Raw genomic sequence first — 26196 nt, 5'->3', positions numbered from 1 at the left:
TCTTCTGTAATTTCAATCATGCAATAAAAACTTGTTATTCATCGAGTCTCTCCCGAATGAAACGACTTTGGGGAATAATTACAGGGTTACAGAGTAATAAACCAAGCCGTGTTTGATGTTTGAGTTTTGACCTGGTCTATGAATAGGTCCGCTTCAGTTCTCCAGTCTGGTATGGAATGAAAATAATTGACTTTACTAGTGAAAAAACAACACGTTTCAGCTGCAGTAGCCATATATTCAGGTTCTGTCAGTTGTTCCCCAAGAGTAGCTGAAGTATTTTCCTTGCTTTGGCTCTTTTTGATTCATGCACCTTGGAGGATTTTTGACTATTTGTGCCTCCAGCGCGGTCTGATCCGGGTTCAGCCGAGGCTCTGCGGCCTGCAGGTGCCGCTTCAGATGATGGATGTCTCTCTCTGGCACCTCCACCTCCTCTTTAGTCTGATGGGAGGCACACGGAGGCGAGAGGGCGCGAGGTATAGCTTCACAATACAACGGGAGCGGGACTAGTGGGCTTGTGACATGGATGATGGCGGTTCAAATCCCCGGATCGGCTGAGAAAATCTGTGTGGGGGGAAGTGAATGAGAAATGTTCTGTCCTCTCTCAGTAAGCACTGCTATGATCCAGTCTTCCAGTTGATGCAATACATGAACGTTTTTTTTATATTCCCCCTTATTTCTGTGTTTCATATAGGGGCATTGTAATCTGGCGGATCAAACCGGGAGCCTCAGGATTTGATGCAGGACTGAGTGTGCGATCTGTATTCACACCTTCACACCTATCGCTCACCCCTCAGTTTTCATTCCATTTTCATTATATTACATCATTGCCTTTCCTAACTCAGGGGTACGGCCCCGGGCGCAATTGTGGGAGCTATAAGCTGTGTCTATTACTCTTGTTTTAAGGTCCTGTAATGTCGAGGTCTTTTATCCTTACAAGTGGAGCCTCTTTCCTTGATATATTTCAAAATATCGGCACACAAAGCAGAAAGGATCTTCGGCTAAAAAACTCCCACAGGCGCACCTAAACTTTCATGGCAGATGTTCAATCGTCGCTTCCTCACACCCTATGTAACCTGTCCTCAGTCTGCCCTCTGATCGTTTGGTGCTGTTTTGCTCTACGTGGGCCTGTCCGGCTCAGTGGAGCGTGGCACTAACACTGCCGGGGTCAGGGGTTTCATTTCCAGTGGGTGTAGTATGGCACTGACGCTGCCAGGGTAGCTGCTGATAACGATTCCACAATGTTAAAAAAAACATCCTGCTTCCACAGAAATGAACACACACACACACACACACACACACACACACAATAGCTGATTCATACGTGTTTGAATCAATTCAAAGGATTTAGGTCTGAGGTCTATTACATGCACCGGTTTATACATTTAACTGAAATCCCTTAGAGTCCTTATAGTGCTGCGGAGAAAACAACCCAAGCATCAATAAATTACCCATCTTTTATTATCAATAAACAGGAGGTGTACTGCAATTTCTTATATTCATAACAAACAATCTTGCAGGTGTATTTTATATTTAGTTTTTTGCATAATACACACATTTATTTTCTTATGCATTACAGTGACAAACAGTTGTGGTTGGATTCACTGGCATCTTGAGTGAGCCAAAAAGGTAATGAAAAATTTTTTTTTCTGAACAAATGTTTTTTTGATTGAAAAAGTTTGAAAAGTTTTTCAGCCTATTTATTTTTCTCTTGTTGTGCTGACTACTTTACTTATATTTTGCAAACAAATGTCTTATGAATTACGACATTTTCTAAATACTGCAGCTAATAACACATTTTTCTTTTATAGCCCTTTTTTTAGCATCTAAAGGAAATAATAACTTGCTGTAGTGGAAAGTGGCGGGCCAGTGAAGTACAGACAAGTCCACGTCAAAATAGACCTGAGACTGAGACTTGTCTAAGATATCAGAAAGACGGACTCAAGACTGGACAAATACTACAGCCCCTTATATTTATGCTTACTACAGGCAACAACACATGCTTCTGAAAATTATAAAGCACTCTTCAAATTGAAACTGTCTCATAATATTATTTTTTTTTCTTTGAGTTAGCCAAGTAAAAATGCTGAGTCAGTGAGCTTGTTTCACATTCTGTGCAGGGATTTTATTACAAAGGCAATACAGTTTAATACAATGCACAGTCGTTAACAAACATACTAAATGATTTTTCCAGGAAATAACTACTTTGTATTTAAATACATAATGTCAGGTGCAGCCCAGCAGGAGGCAGTGTAAGGACATTGCTCACACTTTAACCTGGCTATCCATTTTTAGGTGTCTTCCATTTGCCAGCAGGCAGTTCACTCTCCACATTGTCCCAGTGCTGTGTAAGGTCATGTGGCTTACAGGGCAGGAAGTTCCTCCCTTAGAGTCCAGCCCATTTCCTGTTCTCCTCTGAGGCCGCCCGAGTCACAGGAGTGCAGCTTGAGAGTTTGGGGCCTTTTTTTTTTAGATGTTGTCATCCAAATGTTCGTGCAGCCTCTCTCCTCTGTTGCTGTATCTGTGTCTCCTGAAAAGAAACCAAATGTCAAACCTTGATCAAACAGCGCTGACAAACCATACACCGGCTCGACTAAACGTGACAATTGTTTTGTCAGCAGACAAAGGTTAGCCTGTCATGCCTCATGGAGTGCGAGTGTGTGACTTCTCGTGTGGAAGGACGCTATGTAGCATTTTGCTATTTCCATTCCGCATCCTTTTATTCTGTCTTCCTTACAGCAGTCTTTACCAGTATCTTATTTTCTCTCAGCGTATGGCTCTATCGTCAGAGCCAAGCCTGAAATGAGATCTGTATCTGTGCTGTGCGGCTCTTTGTCTGCCGGTGTCAGTGTGCATTACTGTACCTCCACAGGAGAAAAGCCAGCACTCCTCCAAACAGCAGTAGGATGACCAGGCACACTACAGCTACCGTCGTCCCTTTGCCCTCCGTCTCACACGGTGCTGTCAGGCAGAGAAAAGACACCGACAGAAAAAACACACAGGTCACTCGGCATGGCCGCCCCCAGAGGCTCACTACAGCAAGTCTGTACAGTCACTTAATTCATGGGAACTGCAGCAGGAGCTATCCGAAAGTATCCTGACTGTCTTTGGATTATCATGTCTTGGCAGATACAAAGAATTGAATTTGTTTAGCCTGTTTAGCAGCAGTGGTAGAAGCAGCAGCAGCAGCAGCAGCAGCAGCAGCAGTAGCAGTAGTGGTTTATTGATCGCACAGTGGAAAAATCCTTTATCACTGAAACACAACCGGTAAAACAATACACAAAACAAAGTGCAATCAGGACACTGCTCACATAGACAGAAGGCATCGGCCTTCCCTGCCTCTACGCTGAATATCCATATAATAACACACAGAGCAGCAGTGGGAAAAGTACTCAAATCCTTTACTTAAGTAAAAGTAGCAATACCGTAATGGAAAAATACTTTATTAAAAGTAAAAGTACTCATTTTGAAGAACGGTCCCTTTCAGAGTGTTAAATTATTGATGCATTAATCTATAAGAAGTATTTTAATGTTGTAGGTCTAACTGATTCATATACTGTTGGGGAGTTTAAACTCTAACAATGCAACATGTTTTATGAGCTTATCGTATGTTTTGCATGTAAAACCTTATTCTGCAAAGTAACTAGTAACTCCAGCCGTCAGATAAATGTAGTGGAGTAAAAATTACAATATTTCCCTCTGAAATGTAGTGGAGTAAAAGTGGAAAAAAGTGCCAGTACCTCAAAATTGTACTTAAGTACAGTACTTGAGTAAATGTACGTAGTTACTTTCCACCTCTGCACCAGAGTGACTAAAATAAGACGCCAATAAGCTGTGCAACCTTTCCTTCCAATCCAGCATCAAAGGAGTGTATGATTAAAGATGACCTGCCTGCAACAAACTGCACACACACACACACACACACACACACACACCTACACTTACACACACACACACACACACACACACACACACACACACACACACACACACACACACACACAGATCCTGAAGCAACCACCCTGAAGCAGCTCGTACCTGCAGTGAAGGTGGCAGCGCTGTAGCCCCGTTTGTTGCTGACCATGCAGGTGAAGTGGCCACAGATGGGCGAGCTGGAGACAAACAGGGTGGTTCCATCTTTGGAGACACTCCCCACAGCCTTGGTGATGGCCACTCTCTCGTGGAGCCAGCTGAAGTGGGGGTCCGTCCCCCAGGCCTCGCCACAAACCAGGGAGGAGTGAGAGACGTTGATGCTGACGGAGACGTGGTGCACAGCCTCTGGAAAGACAGATAAATGGAAATGAAAGTGGGAGTGACGTGGGGCGATAAGCATCGAGGTAGAGCGTATGCAGGCTGTTAAAAAACACGGGACCATGCAGACAGCAGCGAGTTGAGATGACGTTCGACGTGAAGTGCTCAGCCGAGGGCATTTTTCTGTTAGAAAATAAGAGTAATAGTACCGGGCTGTCTAAGATGGTCTAAGACAAAGAATCATGAGAATAGTTTAATACTGTCAGGAGATACTTGCTCAGTCTGTGAGACAGTAATGAGACTGGTGAGTGAGGCATAATGTTGGAGAAAGATATGATGGAGAACCATGGAAACTGAGATAACAGATATAGGGAACAGTGGAACTGACAAATTGATACAGGTATTGTAGACAGATGAGAGTGAGAGCAATGAAGCTTTTAAAGAAAAATAGGAGCGAAGTCAAGACTGAACTGGTAATCATCTGGAAGGGAAAAATAAGGGAATAAAGGAATACCCAGAAACAAAGCCTAGGCAAATCTTTAGAAAATTTAAAGCATTTCATTATAAAATGAGATATCCAGCATCAGAAAGAAATGATGCCTGCTGGCATGAAAGTAAAGCACATTCATTATGGTTTATTATTACAGTTAATACTAGAAAGGCCAAGCTGTAGTCAATTGATGGCTGTTTTAAATGTTAGAATTGAAATATCTCAGCTTTCAAAATATCCCCAATGAGTCCTAATTTCTGCATAAACCAGCATTGTAAGATTTTCCAAAATCATGCAAGAAAATAATATTTATAATTACATATATACACCCACTTAGACCTCAAAATCCATTGGCCTTTCTAGTCTTAAGTCCTTCTTCACCTATGTTGTTGAGGAAAGAATCATCTGTATTTTTGACCGATGAATTTCAAAATGACTTTGTCGCATATCGTACCGTATTCTCTGACAATGCAGTGTGCAGTGGTCTTCGCTCCCGCTTGATCTGTGACAGTCACAGCGTACACGCCGCTGTCCGCTCCGCTGTACCCATCAATCTTCAGCGTGGCCCCCTGCTGTTCCAGGCTCACGCGCCCGTTTGGCCTCGTACCGGCACACTTGCCAGCACACGTGGCCAGTGTCACTTTCCCGGGAGTAATTCCAGTTTCGGACTCCCGTTCCCAGGTTACCATGGAGACCTCTTCGAGGGGCCCGTGCTCAATCTGGGCCTGGAGAACCAGACTAGAGCCGGGGATTACATGGACAGGCTCCTCATTCAGGACGCGCACTGACATACACTGGAACCCACATGGCACTGGGAACAGAGGTCGAGCCGTTTGTTACTGAAAGCTTGTCGATGTTGGATGCTTCTTCCTAGATGTTTTCTACATAGGTATTTATATTCAGTTGGCCAGGCTGACTCATAGTACTTCATATTCATTCGTTTTGACTTTTTGGCCTTGGGAAGTACATGGTTTTGGGCAGAATGGGAAAGAAAATCAAACAAATAATGGCATTTCTTCAACTTTTTCCTCAGCATGCACTTTATGAATATGTATGACTGTTTTCTGTCATGCGATGTCAACCAATGATTTATAGTGCATGACAGCCATGCCTAATGTGATATCCATCAAACCACATTAATATCCTAGAATCTGTGTCAAAATTGCAGTGGACCAGGTAAGCCTCTCTGAATTTACCATAGGGAGTATTAATCATGCATCCACAGTGGACCGTAGCTTGATAGGTAAAGAACAGTGGAGATCCAAATAATGCAGTCTGGCTGCTAATGCAAGAGGCAGTTTACATGTCTTTAATCTACAAGGGAGACCAGTTTCTTTGAGACCCAAACACACCTTGGTGACCAGTTTCTTTCTTTGTGTCCTTGCAGTGATAGAGGTGTGCTGCTGCTACATCTTGCATAGCTTATTAGATCAAAAATATATATATAAAAAAGGAAAATAGTGGAAAATGTTTTTTTTGGGGGGGATTTTCTGCCAGCAGTCTAAAACAATAATGCGCCTGGCTTTAACCAAAATCCTCAAGATGGTGGTTTCGACAAAAGCCTTACTCAAGAGAAGTAGTGGGGCAATTCTCCAGCACAGGAAACGTTGTAGAGCCATAACTCCTGCTGATGTGGAGAGAGAGAAAGCAGAAGAGAGGAATTTGTCCGTGACCTCGTGATAGCACAGTGCTTCCTCTGTACGCGTGCAGCGGGGTGCCACTACACACCAAGAATAAAAACACAACTTGTAGAGAAAATGTGAAATTCGCTTTTAAATTATGATCAAGTATCAAATGAACATTTGTTGGCACTGCAACCTGCACTAGAATCACAAACTGGGACAGGTGTGGAGCCAAAACTAAAATCCCCTCCCCAAGCAACAATGGCTACATGAAAACACAGAAGAAACACTAATAGCAGTGCAGGAACACAAACCAACCTTTATCATGCAGGAAAACATCTATAACCTGCAATTCCCGGTTGCAGTTTACCTTGAAATCATGCATCCATCAGGTGGCTAGGTCAGTTCATCCAGATCTATTTGTTAACTATAAAGATTTACACAGCAGCAAAAGCCAGCAGCTGCCTATAGAGTGGGATTCACCTACCTTCCCAAAGATTAGCCACACACAGTAGAGTTGAGTCACAGCTGTTCCTCTCTACCTTTCCCCAGGGTTAAGGTGCAGCACAACAAGCAGTCTGCAAACAGTTTTATGGCCCCAAATAAAGCAATACCACACAGGTCTTCAAAGCGCTTGCCATTGCATCACGAGCACTAAAATGCAGGGGGAGAGCCTGGCTGAAAATGCGGTTGTCGCTGCAGCACTAGATTGCCATGGAAGAAATGTAAATAGGAGTGTGGAGCTAAATGTTGGAGGACCTTTCTGCCTCTCCCGCCTCTTTCTCTGCTTGTCAGGTCCAGTGAGTGAGAGGCACTTTAGGCGTCACCTTGTTTTCAAGCCGTGCAATTTCCTCCCCCCCCCCCCCCCCCCCCCAACTTTCCTGTACAGTAAATGCCACGGCTCTAAATAAGTGGACTTTCCATTGTCAAATCAGCACTCCTTATCATCACCAACCCCCCCACCCACCACCCACCACCCCTCCCCTTCCCCCTCCACCCACCACCCTTCTCCTCCCTCTGACCTCTGTCCAAGCACATGCTCCCACAAACAATGCAACACGTTAAGATTGCCTGGACATTGGATTTTCACATTACTCACTTGTTTGTAGACGGAGTCGCAGATAAAACGGAAAAGTATTCTTTTAGAGGGAAACCACTGACAATGTTGGAATTCTGCCTTATGAAATAGACTTTGTACTGGCGGTTTCTTATCCGACCGTGACAGTATTTGCTGTGTGGACAATCTTTGCAGTCTATTTCATTGTCTGATTATTATTATTATGTCCATTTATCTATTCAAAAAGTGCTTTCACAGAAATAGGGAACTGCGGTTGTGGCATGTCAGAAGGGGATAATAAATGAATTATTCTATATTTAATTTATTTTTTTGGTCACACTTTATTTGGATAGTCCAATGTTGATACTAACTTAGAGAGGGTTAGGGTTACATAGTCATTGGAGATGCACAAAATAGATGCACCAAAAATGTTACCATGTTTTTTATACACTACCAGTCAAAAGTTTGAACACACCTGATTGGATGTACTTTGTTTTTCATGATCTTAAAGCCATTTTGATCTAAAGGCTTATGCTTAAATGCTTGAAATGTGTTTCTTAGACAAATATAAATAGTGAAGTCGATGCCTATGTATGAATTTCTTTTCAAAGCCTTTGCCTTTCCATCAAGGCAAAGGGCGACTACTTTAAAGACTCTAAAATATAAGATAGTTTTGATTTCTTTAACACTGTTTTGGTCACTGCATAATTCAGTTTGTGTTATTTCATAGTTTTGATGTCTTTACTATTATTCTAAAATGTGGAAAATAACAAAAATAAAGAAAAATGTGGTGTGTCCAAACTTTTGACTGGTAGTGTAAAAAAATGTTCAGCATCACTTGCATGCAGCTGGGAAACACCTTAAAGGACTTAAAACAAGCAAATCGATTATAAATCCATCTTTTTTTCTCAGAATGTGTGTGAGGAAACCAGCCATGGCTCTCACTGAGTCCTCTGTCTGCAAAGCAGTGCTGTTAGCTGGAATTAGCCAGTGGGTGGCACTAATATATCAGCTGAACAATATTATTACTTTGTCCTTACTTCACCCTCTGTTTGCCTCCTTCAGCAGACATCATCCAATGCTTCTGGGTAATAATTCTGGTTCCATATGCAAAAGCCTTAATGTCTGTTTGGATTTGACACAAATCCATGTAATTCACAGCTGAACAAGTGAAGCTAAGAATAGAATGGGAAAAGACATTTCTGTCTAAATAAATAAACACCGTAATTAATTACACCAGTTACTTCATCAGATCGTTACAGCTGTGTATCACTGTAGGCAGGCCTGTAGTGGTACATGAAAAAAGCAGGTAATAAACTGACTTCCAGTTGTGATTATCATAAGGCAAACAACCAACATTATGAACAAAAATCAATTATATCCTCAGAAAAGCATGAATGTATGTTTTATTTTTTCCTTGAAAGACCCTATCTGCATATAGATACTACTTGATGTATATGAATTTATCACATAAAGACTTATGTCAGCCTTAATAGCCTTATTTCTCAAATAAAAAGCTGGGTAAAATTAGTTTAAATGCGGGTTTAACTTCCACTACATCCCTGGTTGTAGGTGCTGATGTTCTTTGAACATGTCTTCATATAGAACATAGCATGTAAATGTAGCATACAGGAAGTTCAGCAACACATTGTATTTTGGGCTCTTTGATTTGCATTCATTAATACTTTCATCTGCTCAAGTCAAATTATACAACACTGTAGGCTCAAACATCAAGTTCACCTACAACCACAAGCATGTCAAAGCATCATCTATACCTGAAAAAACAACTATCCTATGAAATATAACGATTTTTTTTTTAGTATTTGTTCATGTTACTTGTGTTTAGGGCTGCAACTAATGATTATTTTCATTATCTGTTAATCTATAACTCATTTTCTCGATTAATCATTTGGTCTATAAAATGTCAAAAATAATGACAAATGCCCATCACAAGTTACCAAAGCCCAAAGTGATGCTTAACATTGCTTACTTAGACTGACCAGCAGCCAAAAAACAAACAAACCCAAAGTATTAATTTTGTGATGATATGAAACGGAGAAAAGGAAGCAAATCATAGCAGTAACCAGCAAATTGATATTTTTACTTGATAAATGACTAAAACGATTAGCCTAATTGATTATCAAATTTATAATGGATGAATTTTCTGTCGATCTACTTGTATTATTAGGCCTATCACTAAATATGACCCAATTGAGTAGAATGATAACTACAGGCTCTCCATTTAAATTGCTGTGGCCCTTTAAGAGAACAGGTGTGTCTCTGACAGGTGAGAGGAGAGAAAGAGGAAGTAGGCAGATTATTAAACAAAAACAAACAGAGAAGCTGCTTTATTTCCGTACAAAATGAACATGAGGGCAGAGGCGAAACGCTTTGGTAAGTGTCATATAAAAACTTTTTTTTTCACTGCTTTGAGGTGAATGAGTGGGTTTGTTTGTTGTCAGGTGGTAAACTGAATTGAATAGCCACACTGGCACGATACTAATAGCGAAACATCTGGTCCTAGCTTATCATTTCTGTGTAGGACATTGACTACGCTTTGAAAAGATGTATCACATTCAGTCTTAATAGTCATTTTGTATTATAAGGACTTTTATTTCTCCACAGACCGCCCCGACTGAAGAGATGAGCCAACCTTTGCTTCTTATCGTCCTGTCACTGGCAGGTAAAACCTTCCACTGACCACTCCTCCTGTTTTCAGGTCAAGAATAACGTCAAAATGGTTCAAACAACCCTAAAAAGTGTGTGGTGTCTGTATAGTCTACTGTGGGAACCAAAAAAATAACAGGACACGGGAGGAACTCTGTGGTATTCCAGACACGTTTATAAAACAATTGCATTTCGAGCAGAGTCACTCCTTAACCGCTCTTAAACCTGCGTGGCTGCATTCCCGTCTGTGCACGGACTACAGAGTGATGTGCTGCCTTCAAGTGCCCGTCGTAAACTCCTGCTTCCGAGCTCTGAAGTTGTACGACTTGACATGCATCCAAGTACTTTTGGTGTTAAGAAATAGAAAAAATGGGCCTTGTAACAAAGTTGTGTTTTTTTTTTTTTTTTGTTGGTGGTTGTTGTTTTATTTCGGAGATCAAGCAGCACAGATCTACTTTGTGCAGCAGCAGCAGCAGCAGGGTGGAAAAGAGAAAATTAAAATCAGGCATGTAATTGATATTTTAATTTGTTCATTAGCGAAAGGTTGTTGTTCATGCACGACAGCTAAAAGATTAAAGTAATAATCTGCAACATTTTCATATAAATAAATATCCATTTTGCTGCTCTTTATTGCCGATTGATGCAACACAATGGTGTTTCAGCCTATACCCAGTTCATAAAAGTTTTTGTTTTTTCTGTTCTAAACACCCTGGGTTGGGTAGGTCTGGGCTTGGTTTGGAATAAATAGAAGAAGGATTGCGTATTTAGCATGGGAGTATTATTATTATATTATATTACGATATAAAGAGATAAAGAGCATCACCTACAGAAACTCAAACTTCATCAACAGAAAATCCAAGGAAAAAGATGCCACTGTACTGTTTGATTGACAGGTGATCTTTGGGGAGTGCAGGGGAGTTTTGGTGCAAAAACAATACTAATTATTCATGCAACACCAAACAATAATATATTGATAAAATGCATTAGTTTTACCATCGGTTGTCGACACGGCTTCCATGCTCTCTGCCATTTATCCTTCAAAACACATCTCAGCAACTCAGAATTCTGACTTTTCCAATCATATTTACAACTTTATTGGATTGTTCATGTCTGCTGACCTTGTAATTGCAATATTTCCAACAGCGCACGAAGGCGGCAACACTGTGCTGCGTCACTCAGGGGTGTTTCTTCACGTCTGACTCATGGCTTTCTTTATCTCTCCACCTCTATTGAAAAAAACAAACTGGGCTATTGATATTTTTAATCAGGTGCTGAAACACCTCTGTTATCTTTACTGTAGCAGATCCGGGTGGGAACTGAATGCAATCCATCTCACTGTTGGCTCTTGTCATTTTACACTCTGCTCTGCGGTGCAAATCTTGTAAAGGCAGTCCAGCGAGACTGATCAGGACCATATTGATTTGATTCACTATAATTCATTGGCCAGAGCGTTCCTGCGTGGTAGCTTTATATGCCTGTAAAGGGTATTGAGAATTCAGCCTGGTGCGGTACCCAGGGTGTGCCTGCCTGAATCTGTAATCCAAGCACAAACAAAAGAATAGAATACCGAATACCAAAGCATTGGATTGGAGACATTTCTTCCATTTTCAAACTCATTGACAGAACTCACACAACACAACACACGACACAAATGTTTGAATCTGTAAAATGCTTGTTTGTTTCTTGTTTTATACGTTTTGCAAATGTAAAGTAAAATTACCTATGCTCCACTGATTCTTGAGTAGAGAGCCGGCAAATATGATTTTGACAAGGCGGGCTAACGAAAACGCAAAACAGATGTTTAGATTTGGATCACTTACAATCCAAAGAACGTGGTTTGAAATCTACAAGTGAGGGAAGACTGTGTACCTTGCTAATGGGTTTTTCCCCCTGAGCCCGGTCTCTGTGTATATCTATAGCTTTCACTCTCTCTGCTTAATTCCACTTTGATAACTTAAGCTTTTTTTCCTGTCTCCTCATTCCTTTAAACCTCTTTAGTCCTCCCTGCTGATGTGCTGGCACAGAACCCGGTTCAGATCCAGTTTCAGACCGACCCGGTGCTGGTTCAGACCGGCACCGACATAGTCTTCACGGTACTGACGGTGTCTGAGGTCCTATCCATCACATGGACGTACCGAGCGGACACCACACTGGGCCTGTGGGCCGGGGGAAATGCAGTGGTAAACCCGGTGGCCCAGTTCCAGGGCAGGATCACCATCACCGCCACCCAGCTCCGAATCGGCAGCGCCCAGCTCCGAGACGCAGGAAACTACACGGTGGAGGTGAACCCCTCAGCAACCACGGGCCTCAGCGTTAACTCCCGATCGATACTGCTGAGGGTGTTTGGTAAGAGATAAAGGAGCGTGCCTGTGTGTCCGCTTGAGAAGGAGGAAAGAGGAAAGGAAAGCAGCCTGGGAGGGGCGGTGGAGTCTGTGGGAGAGGGAGGTTTTGGGGGGAGCGATAATATTAAAGAGGAACAGAAGGGAGTGAAGAGGAAAGAGGGAGGAGTGGGGGGAGTAAGAGAATGAGTCAGGGAGGTATAATGAAATTAGTGACCCATAGTAGGCGAGGTAAAACTAATGAAAAAGGAGGAGGGAATGGAGCTAGTGGCTCTGGGCTTTATTCTAATTAAACCTCATTTCATATTCAGCACTCATGCTCTTAGATTTTTGATATTATACATACCAGCCCAACTGTATCTCTAAAACCTGGATAATTGAGTGTTTCTTTTTTTTTTCCCTTTACGTACCGGTCATCAGCCCACGCTGGAGGGATGATTTTGTGCAGCCTTGCTCATCCCCATTAGCACCCGTGCTGCCTCAGTGCCTAATGGGTGACAGGGTGGCCTAGTTGTTAGAAGCCGTCCTGTTGCCGAAAGGTCACACGTTCCAATCCCACAACAGCCGAGCGTCTTTTGAAAGTGTCCTTGAGCGAGACACTTAACCCCTACCTACTCACTCATAACTCACGCTGGATAAGAGAGCCAGCTAAATGCCTGAAATGTAAATGTAGTGTATCTGAGTCACAGGCATTAGCAAGAGGACATGCTGCAAAATGGAGCAGCAAAGTGAGAAGTGATTAGAGCTATTTGGTAGCTCCCTACATCTTTTTGGTTGTTGCTGTTGCTGCTGCTGCTGCTGCTGTTCTTTTTAGTCACAGTCACAGCCTCCTCCGTCCATACACACCCCCTCCTCCCTCTCCAATTATTTAACTTAGGCTGCCCGCCAAGTGGCATCTCGGCTACCACTCGTACCGTCTGCCCCTTTATTCGCCATCTGTGCCTGTATCTGAATCCTATCCCTCTCTCAACCCTCACTTTCTTTGATTACACCAAATTAGCCTCAGCAGAAAACACAAAACCGCCCTCTATTGCGCTGTCACTCCAACTTTTGAAGTGTGCTCTCTCACACTCTGGTGCAAAATAATGTATACATAATGGCACCTTCAGAAACATGTTTTGGGTAATTCCGCCTTTGCCTTTGCTCTCTCCCTATAGATGCAGTGTCAGGGGTGAGTCTGTTTGTTCCCTCGGTGGCTGTGGAGGGGAGGAACGTGTCTCTGAGTTGTACGTGGACGACTGGAACAGAGACTACAGTCCAGTGGGGTAAAGGAGGCGCGACCATCACTGCCGACTCCAGGATCACCATCTCAGCCGGCTCCCTGGTCATGGACCCGGCTAGGCGGTCTGATGCCGGCGAATACACCTGTACCGTCAGCAACCCTGTCAGCGCCCGCACCGCCACGCAGAGCCTCACTGTCTACTGTGAGTTGGCACGCATCAGAACAAGTGTCAGCTAATCTGCTGTAGCCACTGCAAATGGCAATAGCTTAACTGCTTATCCAGCACTGCATATGGCATCGCGTACAGTGTGCTGTATTGCACTAGCACACATTCTGCTGGAGCGCCCCCCGGGCAGCCTGTAATTACATTGATGATGAGACTATGATAACATTACTGGCCTTATTGTTTACAATGCTGAGAGGTGTGAGGCACTTTGAGTTTCCCACCCTGCAGTCTGTGGTTCTCCAGCTCAATGGGTGCAGCATGGCTAAAAGGCCATGCTAAAAGGTTAGGGGCTCCATTCCCACTGGGGCAACCCATACTACGAATGCACTAACGGTACTGTAAGATGCCTTTGAGGGAAAAAACAGTCCACTAAATGGCATATGTACACTACCAGTCAAAAGTTTGGACACACCAAATTCTTCTTTATTTTTACTATTTTCCACATTTTAGAATAATAGTAAAGACATCAAAACTATCAAATAACACAAATGGAATTATGCAGTGACCAAAAAAGTGTTAAACAAATCAAAACTATCTTATATTTTATTCTTTAAACTAGCTACCCTTTGCCTTGATGGAAAGGCAAAGAAATTCATACGTAGGCATCAACTTCACTATTTATATAGAAACAAATTTCAAGCATTTAAGCATAAGCCTTTATATCAAAATGGCTTTAAGATAATGAAAAACATAGTGCATTCAATCATGTGTGTCCAAACTTTTGACTGGTAGTGTATGTGTTATGCGATTTGTTTTTTCAGGCTTCTTTGACACAACACTCCCATCCATGATTTTTGTTAACAACAGTCATCCAATAATACTCCAATGACATCGTCCCAGAGGCATACTTGCTGTCACCCACCTCCCTGTCCTCTAACATCCAAGCCAAGTTTCTACATTCTGTAGGCACTGACCCCAGTTTATAGCCCAAAAGATAATCACATCAGATCCCAGGAATTGGAAAATTCCTCTGCAGCCACCCATGCCAAAAATGTATGCAGTCATGGTACTGTAAGGCACTTTGGTTTTGATTTGCCACTTCCTTTGGCTGGAGAAGTGTCCATACCCGCCACTAGAATTTCATTTGGGCAAATAGAGTGAATCTGCAGTGTCTCAATTAAGGGGGGATGGGATGCTCTTCTCTGTTGCAGCCCTACTTTGTGATTCAGGATTAGACAGGTGTATTTTTACATAACAATCTTGCCTAGTGTAGCTTGATATAAAAATCAAGGTACTTTTTTAAAGGATAGTAGGTAAATTAAGCCCTGCATTGACAAAATGACAACATTTGCAGAATAGATCATCTATGCGTTAGAGATATTAAATGCTAAACTTCATCATTTTTTTTTTTCAAATTGGATATATCAGAGGATTTATTGTACTTGGCAAATTAGGTGGCTGTGTTGCTGATATTGATGTCCTCTCTCTGTCACCAAACCAGATGGCCCTGACACCCCCGTGTTGACCAAGTCCGCCCCGACAGAGTGTGTGGGGGAAGGGGACGCTGTGGCGGGACAGACGGTGCGGCTCACCTGTATGTCTGACTCGCTGCCCCCCGCCCTCTTCTCATGGCAACGCGACGGACAGCCCGTCGCGTCCGCCCAGCCGGACAGCGGGGTGCTCAGCGTCCAGACTTCCTCGGCCAATCAGAGCGGGCGATACTCCTGCACGGCCAGGAACAGCATCACGGGAGGCACGTCAGAGCAAGGGACAGACTTGGCCATCGTAGGTGAGTTATGGCGGACGCTGACCTCTCTGTGACTGATAATGATGACGGTTAGGTTTGGACTCTATCCCCGTATCCGTCTTCGCGACAGGAGAGGGACACAGCGTTTCCCGGGAGATTGATCTGGTAAAAATGTGGTCAGAGTCAAAGTCATTCAGTGACTTTCAGCCAGTCACTCCCCCCTTTATTTTCATCTCTTTCTCTCTCTGTCTCTTCCTCTGCTATTACTTCACCATCCTTTTTTATAGAATCTGTCTAGTCTTCTTCTCTTCTCTTCCCATTTCCTTTTTTTTTTTGGTCTATCTGGGCTCCAGACTCATTATCTTTATTAATTCTCCCTCTCCCATTCTTTCTGTCTCAGGCACATGTCTCAGTGGCGGGCAAGTGGCGGGGGTTGTGATTGGCTGTTTGATTCTGCTGTTCATAATCATCGCGATCATCGTGATCCTTGTGCTGCTCGTGCGAAGGAGGAGGGGTGAGTATTTGTATGCGATCGTGTGTCTTTCTTTCTCCACTTTCGGCCACATGCTTTTTGTTAACAACAGTCTTTTTTTGTTTATTTTGTTATGTCACTCGCTGTAAGATGCCTTTTGATTATCTCTGTGTCAGTCAATGTTTGAGAGAGTCTATACTTTACATAATAACTCGGGCATGTTTGCTCGCGCTCAAGTGATATTTGTTGGTGTAATGTCTATTATTACAGCAGACCAGAGACAAAGGGATTCTATGGGATTGCAGAAGACCGATCCAAATCCCAGGCTTATAGTAAGAAACTGTAATGTTTACATATGATCCGCTATTGATCTTGGTCTTTTTATCTTGTCCATGTGATGGTGCTAAAGAGCTTTTCACAACTTAACCCCCCCCCCTCTCCCCTGTCTGTCTCTCTCTGTCTCTCTCCCTCCATTTTTCCTCTGCTCCCATTAAGCCACCAGATCCACCGCCTCATGCTGCAAGGGAATTGGGCCAAGGTCCCCATCCACCCCTCCATGACTTCAACACATCCACGCGCCACCCTGACCGCTTATACACACTCCCACCCGAAGGCCATGGGAACCCGCATACACTGCCACGGAACGGCCTGCATAACACCAACACACACCAACACAATGGGCAGACCCACACAAACGGGCTTCCGCACAATGCTATTCACAACACCAATTCATACCCACACAATGGCATAGACAACCCGGCCTTCATGCACACAGTTTCTCAGAATGGAAACGCGCTCCCACACACACAGCAGCAAAATCCTAACATTCTCATACAGGCTGGCGCTGCCCAGGCCGGTGCCCAGCCTCCAACGGTCCACGTCAACCTTAACTCTCTGCCACAAACCGCCCAGCAAAACAACAATGCACAAATGCCTACCGTTCATGTCAATCTCAATTCATACCCAACCAATGGCCAACCGACTCAACAAGACAGCTCAGCGTTGCCTCTTACCAATATAGCCAGTAATAGTGCTCCGCAAAACCAACAAAATCTGATACGATCTGGGCAATCACACACAAATCCCAGAATGCAAACAGGACTGTCATATCCTGGTAACAGAGACACAAGTCCTCAAACGCCTCCTGGACTCATCCCTACTGGATACACACACCACAACAGTCACAACACTGCCCAGCGAAACGCCAACACGCAGACCTACCAGCAAGACCCAATGCCTAATGCCAGATCTGGGCACACCGTCCCAGCTGACAGAAACTCAGCGCCACGTGACGCCTCAGCAGCTGCCAACTCCCACCGTCGACAGATGCCGTGGGATCGCCTCAGAGGGACACCAGCGTATCCCAATGGCACGGCTCAAAGAGGGCAGACGCCACCTGACTCCACCCCTGACAGCACAGACTACACCACCCAGCCTCCCACGCGTCAGGCTAGGACACCAAACAGAACTCAGCCTGGTGCTCAGAGCCAAACTGCCTCACGGAGCAGAGCTGCATCCAGACAAGACGCGCTGTCAGTAGCCAGACAGACTCAGACCCTTTCGTCCTCTCCTGGACCCAACCTCCAAGGCCAAAACACTCGCAGTGTAACACAGCCCGAGGCAACACACCACACACATAGAAGCCCCCGTGCACAAAGAGAGAGCACTCAGCAAGACATCAGAGCTCTGCCTGGTAGCCAGACTGCCCCCAGGCAGGTAGCCGCACACAGCAATAACCCCCAGGCACTGCCTCTCATGAGCCACCCGGCCTCTGTAGACCGCGTCGCTGTGTCACAAGGGCCTGTGACACAACAGGGACCAACTGCACCATGGGGCCCAGATACAAGAGCTCTGGCTGATCCTAATCACCTCCCACAGGCACACACGGCCCAGCAACACAGAGTAGCACAGATCCAGACGACACCACAAGGCTTGGGCACACAGAGACAGCCTGGCATACAGAGTGCCAATCAGCCTCGCCAAGGAGGCACTGCTCCAATCCCATACCCTTCTGCCCAGCCTAATCCCACTAACCTCACCCAGGCTTCACTTCAAACGCACACACGAAGGGCCCAAACCTTCCAGAATCGCAATCAGCAGACCCAGGCCGCCCTGCTTCACCCTGGACCCCAGGCTCGAGCTGCTGTTCCTGGGGCCCGCCGTCCACCAACTCCTCCTGCTGTCATCCCCTTAGCCCAGTTCCAGACCCTCCCCAAGGAGCGCACTCAGCACAAATCCCCAGCTAGAGGCCCTCAACCCCCCAGACCCCCTGTTAACATGCCTATGGCTCAGCGACACCCCCAAGTCCAGCAGCGCCCCAAAGTGCACCACCACCCTGCCACCATGCACGCCAACCCGCACCATCACCCTGGAAATGCCCACATGCATGCCAACGCACACAGACATGCCCATGCCCACGGCCATGGGCCTCCTGCCCACTTTGCCCATCCACGCCAGGTGAGTGAGACACGCCATGATAGTTTGATATTGCAGCCAACAGATGCCATATGTTTATTGATGTTGCAGATTTCCACCACATGGCTCTCTATCTCAGATGTGCGTTTATGTCCTGTCATATCGTGTCATGTTTCCTGTGCACTTACATGCTGGGGAAATGTGCAATGTTATAGTCTCGCTTCTACCTGCTCGGTCGCCCTGACAGTTTGTGTTTTTATCTGTACTGTGCATTTCTTGGAGGATGCTTGACAGCAGCTTTTAGTGGAGCTTGCATTTTTTTTTTGATTGACAGGCTTCTTCATACCATAAAAAATGCATTTAGTGTTAAGAATATGTGTGACACTGTGGCAGTTTTAAAAGTAGAATTATGTGTCAGGGGGGCTTCTTATACATGACATGTTGGCAATGAAGGGCTTGTTCTGTCTCTCCAAAACAGGCTCACAGAGAGAGACCAAGATGATGACAGATGTCAGCGTCCTACATTCTACAACCCACACCCACTGACACAAACAAACAGCTGACAGACATGATCCAGTATAACACCAAGCAAGAGTGACTGCACAAGGTTCCCCGCTGAAAAAATCTCCATCATAATCTTTATCATCTCCCGAGGGGATGAGATAATTTCACTTTTTTGAATACCGTCTAGCTTTCCTGGAAACAAGTGACAAATTATTTTGAAATATGTGAATTGATTTGCCCTATTTTAAGATGAAATTTAAAGTAAGCTAAATTGTACTGGAACTAGTGAAACCCCACTGACAGACATTTTCATTTGTTTCACCAAAAATATGATTTTAAGACTCACCACAATGAAATGTGCTTGTTAAAGTAGTGATCAGGGACATTTTCATATATATAAACATCTGCTTTGATACTCTCTATCGTCGATTGATATAACACAATAGTGACGCAACCTATATCCAGTTCATGAAAGCTATTTGTTTTGGAATAAACAGAAGCACATTAGCAGTGATAGCCACCATGGCTGAACAAAGAGCGGTAACTACAGAAACTCAAACTTCATCAACAGGAAATCCAAGGAAAACAACATCACAGCACACTGTTTGATTGCCAAATAATCTGCGGGAAGTGCAGAGCAAAAACACCATAGCATGACCGCTTAGCCCCAAATAGACAAAATTTTGCAGCCAACAAGGTTACCCCTCATGCCCCCAACCCCACACACACATATATGGTTTCCCAGAGCCAGACCAGACCCACATATACTGTATTATTTTGACTTGTGAAGCACCAGGGTCATTTATCAGACTTTGCCAAGAGTCTCCTCAGAGCAAACAAGTTCAGTGATCCATAGCTCCAGACCAAGCCTACTGGACGTCCCCTCATCCCTTCCATCATTGTAACTAAGCAACACCACCTTGACAACACACACTAAAGATGTTTGTGTGAATATCTTTGTTGCTCCTATGAATAGACCTAACAATGAGAGTAAATGAGAAGGGGCCCTGGATGAATTCAGACAGATTGGATAGATTTTGCCCCTGGGAACTGTGAAAATTATTGAAGAAGAAATTAACAGTAGCGGTGGTCTTTATTTACATGGAACTATTTATTTTGCGCCTTCTGTTTACAGATGCCTCTCTTGACACTTCTCAATTAAGGGGATTCGCCTCAGCGGCGCTCGGAAGTGATGCTCAGCTAACTATGAAGGGGATGCCACGAATGGATGGGCGCTTATTAATTAAGCGCTTTTATGTGACTTAAATGACTTGGAAAATAATCACACCCGTGCACGAATGGGGTCAGCACAAAGAGCTGAGCTGCCACGCTTTCCCCGGAAAAAGCACAGTGTAACAATTTACTGAGGGACTTAAGAGTCTCCATTAGGTCATTGATAGCACATTAAAAATTATGTCTATTATGGAGTGTCATCATTACTTTGTACAGATTATGTATTTATTGGTTTATTGTTCTGTACTTTTTTAACTCGTGGCATGTAGTGGTGGGCATTGATAATTGCATTGATATCAGATGATATGACCAAAATTCATTCATATATATAATTCATATGGATACTATTATCAAGATATATCAGTTCAACTTCCAAAGCAGGGGCAGCACTGTCGCCTCAGAGCAAGAATCCTGGTTTGAATCCTGGTTTGAATCTTGGTTTGAATCTTGGTTTGGATCCTGGTTTGAATCCTGGTTTGAATCCTGGTTTGAATCCTGGTTTGAATCCTGGTTTGAATCCTGGTTTGAATCTTGGTTTGAATCTTGGTTTGAATCCTGGTTTGAATCCTGGTTTGAATCTTGGTTTGAATCTTGGTTTGAATCCTGGTTTGAATCCTGGTTTGAATCTTGGTTTGAATCCTGGTTTGAATCCTGGTTTGAATCTTGGTTTGAATCCTGGTTTGAATCCTGGTTTGAATCCTGGTTTGAATCTTGGTTTGAATCCTGGTTTGAATCCTGGTTTTAATCCTGGTTTGAATCTTGGTTTGAATCTTGGTTTGAATCCTGGTTTGAATCCTGGTTTGAATCCTGGTTTGAATCTTGGTTTGAATCCTGGTTTGAATCCTGGTTTGAATCTCGGCCTTGGCCCTGTCTGTGTGGAGTTTGCATGTTGTTCACATGGGTTTCCTCTGTGTGCTTTGGTTTTCTCCCACAGTCCAAAGACATGCAAGTCAGGTATATTGGACACTCTAAATTGCCCACAGGTGTGAATGAGAGTGGGTTTGTCTGTCTGCCTATGTGTTCGCCCTGTGATGGACTGGCGACCTGTGTTTCCCTGCCTTCTGCCCAATGCATTCTGGGAAAGGCTCCAGCCCCCCTGTGACCCTTCCAAAGCAGTTATTGTTAAAGGAACAGAACTGATTCCCACTCAATTTACAGTTGAGTGTTTTAAACATCTCAGAACTATTTTTTTGAATGTTGGCTTTCCACTGGTGTTTTTGTCTATCGGTGTTAAGCTTCTTTTATATTGTTGCTGTTCCTCTGTTTTGTGAAGCACGTTGTAACTCCAATTTTGAAAGATGCTATGTATTTACTTACTCTGTAGTTAAGAACAGGACCTTGAAATTAGGATGATTAGCAGTGCCATCACAGTGTTGTTCAATTATGAAAAACAAGCATCACAACTGGTAGCAACATTCTGACTCCAACCAACCATGTGCTTCAAGGAATTGCCAAAAATAGTGTTGGAAATATAATACTTATTAATATTGTATTGGTAAAATGCAACTGATATTGATACAGATTTTCCATGTCCATGCCCACCGCCACAGGTATTTTAATCTTTGCTTCTCAGGGAGTCTGTGTATATTGCTGCTCCATGGCCCCATTTTATCAATGATAATAAAGTATTTTTATTATTATGTGTGTTTGTATATCAACTGGGTCGAGTCTACTGTGGACAAAACCAAAAAATTAGATTGTAATCCAATGTATAGGCTATTCCATTTCCGTCACAGTGGAAATCACATGCCTAAACTATTCACACAGCCAGAATGCATCGCTCTACTCTCAAAATGAATGCAATCCTCCAAAAGTGAGCATCTTTTGGTTTATAATACAGAATACCTCTCTGCGCATGTTGACTCTTGGTAAGTCAGACCACGAAAGCACCTATTTATTTTGGTGTGTCTCTGAATCACAGAGTTGTTTGCAGTCTGAACATATTTCTGTTCACTGTGTCTATAGTGCTAATTATGCATAGCGCCTGTGTATACAGAGTGCTGTTGTTGATTCTCCTCAGCTAAATCTGTTCCTCCAGCTTGTTGTGGAGGTACAGAGTGTGTGTTTGGATCACAGCTCCATCAGTCTCCCAATCCCCAGCTCCCACTTGTACGTCACCTCTGATGAACAATCCTGCTGCTCACTATTGGAGACACTTCACGGTGGTCTAGTGCTGTAATGAGTGGAGATGGAGTGCGTTTGAGAACCTGATACTAGAAAAGGTTATGGCGTTGCCCGCTGGTTCCAGGTGAAAGCGATGATTTATGAAAAGTTTGGTGTATTTTTGTAGCGGTACTGTGTGTGTACGTATGTGCGTACTGTGTCTGCTGTCTTGTAAGTGGAGTATATTGTTTATAGTATGAACAGCAGAAATTACAAGACACTCTGTGGTCTTAAAATATACACGGTGAACCTCGAGCGCTGATGTGGCTACCTTCCCTGGGCCAATTTGCATGTAAATCTGCCCGTGTTGTTTTAGTATACCGATTTACCATGATTTACTGTGACTGCTGCAAGTAATTGTAATTGTTTACGCATCCCTTTGGAGGCATAAATTAAAGGCAAACATAATTCAAGCGTGGTGTGTGCAAATAGTGCATTTTTTTTGTATTGATGAATGCTTGCAGTGTGTGTGTGTGTGTGTGTGTGTGCCGAATCACAGTGCCCACACCTAGCTTTCCTGACTCAAATGTGGAGCCAGTGTTGATTTTACTTAAGGGTCTGCAGTAGACCCACGCAGGTAAAGGTAATACCACCAGATGTCCAGTATAGTCCTAACTCCAATTCTGATTCTAATTCAGCTTTACATATGTGTGTAGATCTGAGGCCATTTTACGGTTAGAAATAACATGGAAGGTGCCTATGATCGGTTTCATCTTTTAAATCCCTTCTAAAAACACACTTTTATAGACAGGCTTTTATGTGACTTGCTCCGTATACTTGTATCTCCATTTTATTTTTCATTTTGGAATTGTGTTTCTTGTTTTATTACTTGTTTTTTTTTTAACTTATTTATTTATTACTGTCTCTTGATTCATGCGGTTCTGCACAAATTTATGTAAAATTCCATCTGTTTGTAGTCTCTCTTTGTTTTCTAGTCGTATCTGTTTATCTCTTGCATTACCTTTTATTCCTATTTTTTATTCATTTATTCTTTTATTCAACCTTATTTAACTGCGGTACTTTTACATTGCTGTCTCCTGGGGTTTTATTGTTTGTAAAGCACTTTGTAAACATTGTTTTTAGAAAAGTGCAACAGAAATAAAGTTATCATTATTATTATTAAATGTCCAGATAGACTTGAATCCAACCCTGCAACATCTCCAAATAAATCAATTTAAGATGGTTCCTTCCTGACCATTTACGCTCAGTGCACTGATACCACTTTTCTCCCCCACCAGAGAAAGGTGAGGGTCAGACACGATAGGCCTCATGGATCAAAGCTCATTACATGTTTAACATCCATGAACTGAATTGCAAAGTCCTTTGAGGGTCATGTGTCCGTCATGAAACCTGCTCCATATCTGAGTCTGCACTGGCCCCTTTAGAGCAATGCCACACATATATACGAGTCTCGGAGGGACACGCAGTAAAACAAATCCATGACAGTGTGGCAGCTGAAGTGGACTACACAAGAAACTCACCATTTTAAAGTGTGTCGGCATGACCTTGTGTTTGCAGCTTCGATCTGCGCGACAGCCATCTATCCTGCCGAAACGCCCTTGAGCAGGACGCCGAATCCCCACCTGCTCACTCACTGCAAGTCGCTCCAGATTGGAGAGTGTCTCAAATTAAAGTCTTAAACCGGAACAACTGGAACAGCCAGAGCTTCCCATGCTTCATCATCCCACAAGAGGGAGCCAAGTGAGAGGATTTTTGATGTTGTCTATTGATCACTTTCCCCCCACTTTTTTCCCCCCTTAAGGCCGTAACCATCTGTGCAGCTTTGGTGGGTTTCTGAAATTAAAATACAAGCCACTGGCAAAGTTATTCTTGTCTGCAGTCCAGCAGACAAATAACAGAGAATAAACTATTCTGCTGTGTGCAACAACAAGGAAATCCTCAGTTGTCACAGGCTTGTTTAAAGGTGCTCGGTGAACTACTGAAACACGATACCAGTTATAAAGCTGTATTTCTTTTCATTATGTTTTGTTGCTTCGACTGAGTAAATCATTTTCTGTTTAATATCCGTCTGCTTTTTCAAATCAGATCATTTACCTGACTTCCTCAGTGACAATTCTTATAAACAAGAGGGAAACTTGAGCACTCATTGTGAGAATTCAACAATTTGAAGTCTTTTCAATACGGTTTAATATCCTCTGAGGCTTTAAAAAACAATTCTGATAACAAAAATCAGTATGCCAAAGACAGGTACACAGCCCTATGCACAGTTGTGTTCCCCCTATAAAGCAGCCAAGACCTATTTTCTCTTGTTTTAAACAGGCAATGTGGAGAATTGGCAAGTTTACCATCAAAAGCATGTAAATTAGCACTGTAGCCTGCACTAGAAGCAAAACTGAAACTGAAACTGCAGCAGCGACGCGTATCATACCCAAACTAAAACCGCACTAAAAAAAAAAGCCCCACAACTACAAAGTATTTTAAAGGAAACACTACTTCACAGTCAGGTATTGATTGAACCACAGGGAAAGAAACCAAGTGCCCAAAAGATACTTTCGTTTACACAAACCTTCAAAGAAAAAAGCTTTTTCTTCAAACTGCAGGGCAGATAGTTCTTGTCATAATGAAGGCATGTGTTGCAGCAAAACACTATCTAATGTCAGCAGAAAAAAAAATAAAGATGAATGTGGAAAATATACAAAACAGATGTATGAGCGACTAAAAATATACATATATGAGCCAAGAATGGGAAAAAATGAGGGCAGTATCCAGTAGAGCGTTTTTTGATCATAATTTGCAAAAGGCTACTCAACATATGGGGTTTATTGCTTTTCATTGTGCATATTTTCTCTCTCTAGTGTATCTCATAATCCAGATGGTGCTTTTTTGTCACTTTTATGTCTAACTTTCAACCTTCAACGTAAGCTGAGATATACAGGTCAGCTCCAATAGTACAACTTCACTTTACAATATAAAGTGCGCATGACAATAAAGACTGACCTCTCTTTATACCCCACTGTTTGCTGATAAAAGGAAGGGAGATTATTCAGTGGCTATATTATAAATACATATAATATTCATAGCAGGAATCAGGGTTGTGGCAGAGGTGATTCTTCTGAAAAACAATAGGATGGATGATCCAGCGTCTGGTTGAACTTCATCTAAGGCCAGGCAATGCACACACAAACACATAAACACCCTCCAGTGTTTAATAGAGCCTTGTAAGGACTTTCAGTACACACACACACACACACCTTACAGTAATAGACAGGAGACATAAGAATCACAACATACCAACCAGGGATGACACAGATCAGTGGATAAATCCAGATCCACGGTGCATGAAGACGACGACAAACCGGTCAGGTGAGTTTCGACAAAACCGAGCGCCTCTCGCTCTTCGCTGCTCAGTTACGTTTTTGCAGATAATTATGGCAAGGAGATAAAGAACAGAGAATTGTAATTATCACTTTGCTTCATCTATCAGCTCGGCCCGGGCCCACTGCATCGGCACAAATGTCAAGGGAGGCAGCGTACGTGGCGGCGGGGGCCCTGATTAAGCGGGCAGGCAGCTCTCCGTCTGACGCGGGGATAAGTATCGCTGTGCTCATGGCTCACCCACATGCCTTCATCGTAAGGCCTTCAGCGGAGCTTTAAATACCCCACTGGACAGAGGCTACGCTCCGCTATTAGCTTGATTTATATTTGCATCACACCGGCTGGATAGATTTCATACACTCCTCGACTGATAACGCTATTAAGGCCCGGTGTTTGGGAGCGGGTTGTGACTGGAGAGCGGAGCCCCATCCCACGTTGTATTGGATTATTGGACTGGAATAAGAGACACCCTTTTTCACTGATCCTCAGTAATGGGTTGCGGTTTTGGAGGAGGC

The 26196-nt window shown here is 43.3% G+C and overlaps 2 protein-coding genes across 4 annotated transcripts; one reads left to right on the top strand and one right to left on the bottom strand.

The window, feature by feature from the left end:
- Nucleotides 1-2058: 2058 nt before the first annotated feature.
- LOC139932770 (uncharacterized) lies at nucleotides 2059-7143 on the bottom strand. 3 transcript variants are annotated; one of them, XM_071926654.2, is made up of 6 exons: nucleotides 6848-7143; nucleotides 6306-6365; nucleotides 5193-5549; nucleotides 4036-4275; nucleotides 2862-2958; nucleotides 2059-2527 (listed from the first exon to the last, which is right to left on the bottom strand). In XM_071926654.2, the coding sequence occupies exons 2-6, from the start codon at nucleotides 6355-6357 to the stop codon at nucleotides 2467-2469; spliced, it is 807 nt and encodes a 268-aa protein (XP_071782755.2). In that variant the 5' UTR covers nucleotides 6358-6365; nucleotides 6848-7143; the 3' UTR covers nucleotides 2059-2466. The 3 variants fall into 3 exon arrangements, with proteins under 3 accessions (XP_071782755.2, XP_071782756.2, XP_078143406.1); XM_071926655.2 differs by having other exon boundaries at nucleotides 6306-6362; XM_078287280.1 differs by lacking the exon at nucleotides 6306-6365.
- Nucleotides 7144-9752: 2609 nt separating this feature from the next.
- Nucleotides 9753-21822, top strand: LOC139932759 (uncharacterized). The gene is made up of 9 exons (XM_071926635.2): nucleotides 9753-9811; nucleotides 10043-10100; nucleotides 12083-12430; nucleotides 13581-13847; nucleotides 15313-15600; nucleotides 15959-16072; nucleotides 16301-16362; nucleotides 16526-18487; nucleotides 18924-21822. Exons 2-9 carry the CDS (start codon nucleotides 10061-10063, stop codon nucleotides 18945-18947), a joined length of 3105 nt encoding a protein of 1034 aa, XP_071782736.2. The 5' UTR covers nucleotides 9753-9811; nucleotides 10043-10060; the 3' UTR covers nucleotides 18948-21822.
- Nucleotides 21823-26196: the final 4374 nt, after the last annotated feature.

This window comes from Centroberyx gerrardi, chromosome 12 (assembly GCF_048128805.1).
Source record: "Centroberyx gerrardi isolate f3 chromosome 12, fCenGer3.hap1.cur.20231027, whole genome shotgun sequence".
NCBI lineage: Eukaryota > Metazoa > Chordata > Actinopteri > Beryciformes > Berycidae > Centroberyx > Centroberyx gerrardi.
The sequence above is the reverse complement of the archived record's forward strand: the minus strand, read 5'-3'. Positions and strand labels throughout refer to the sequence as shown.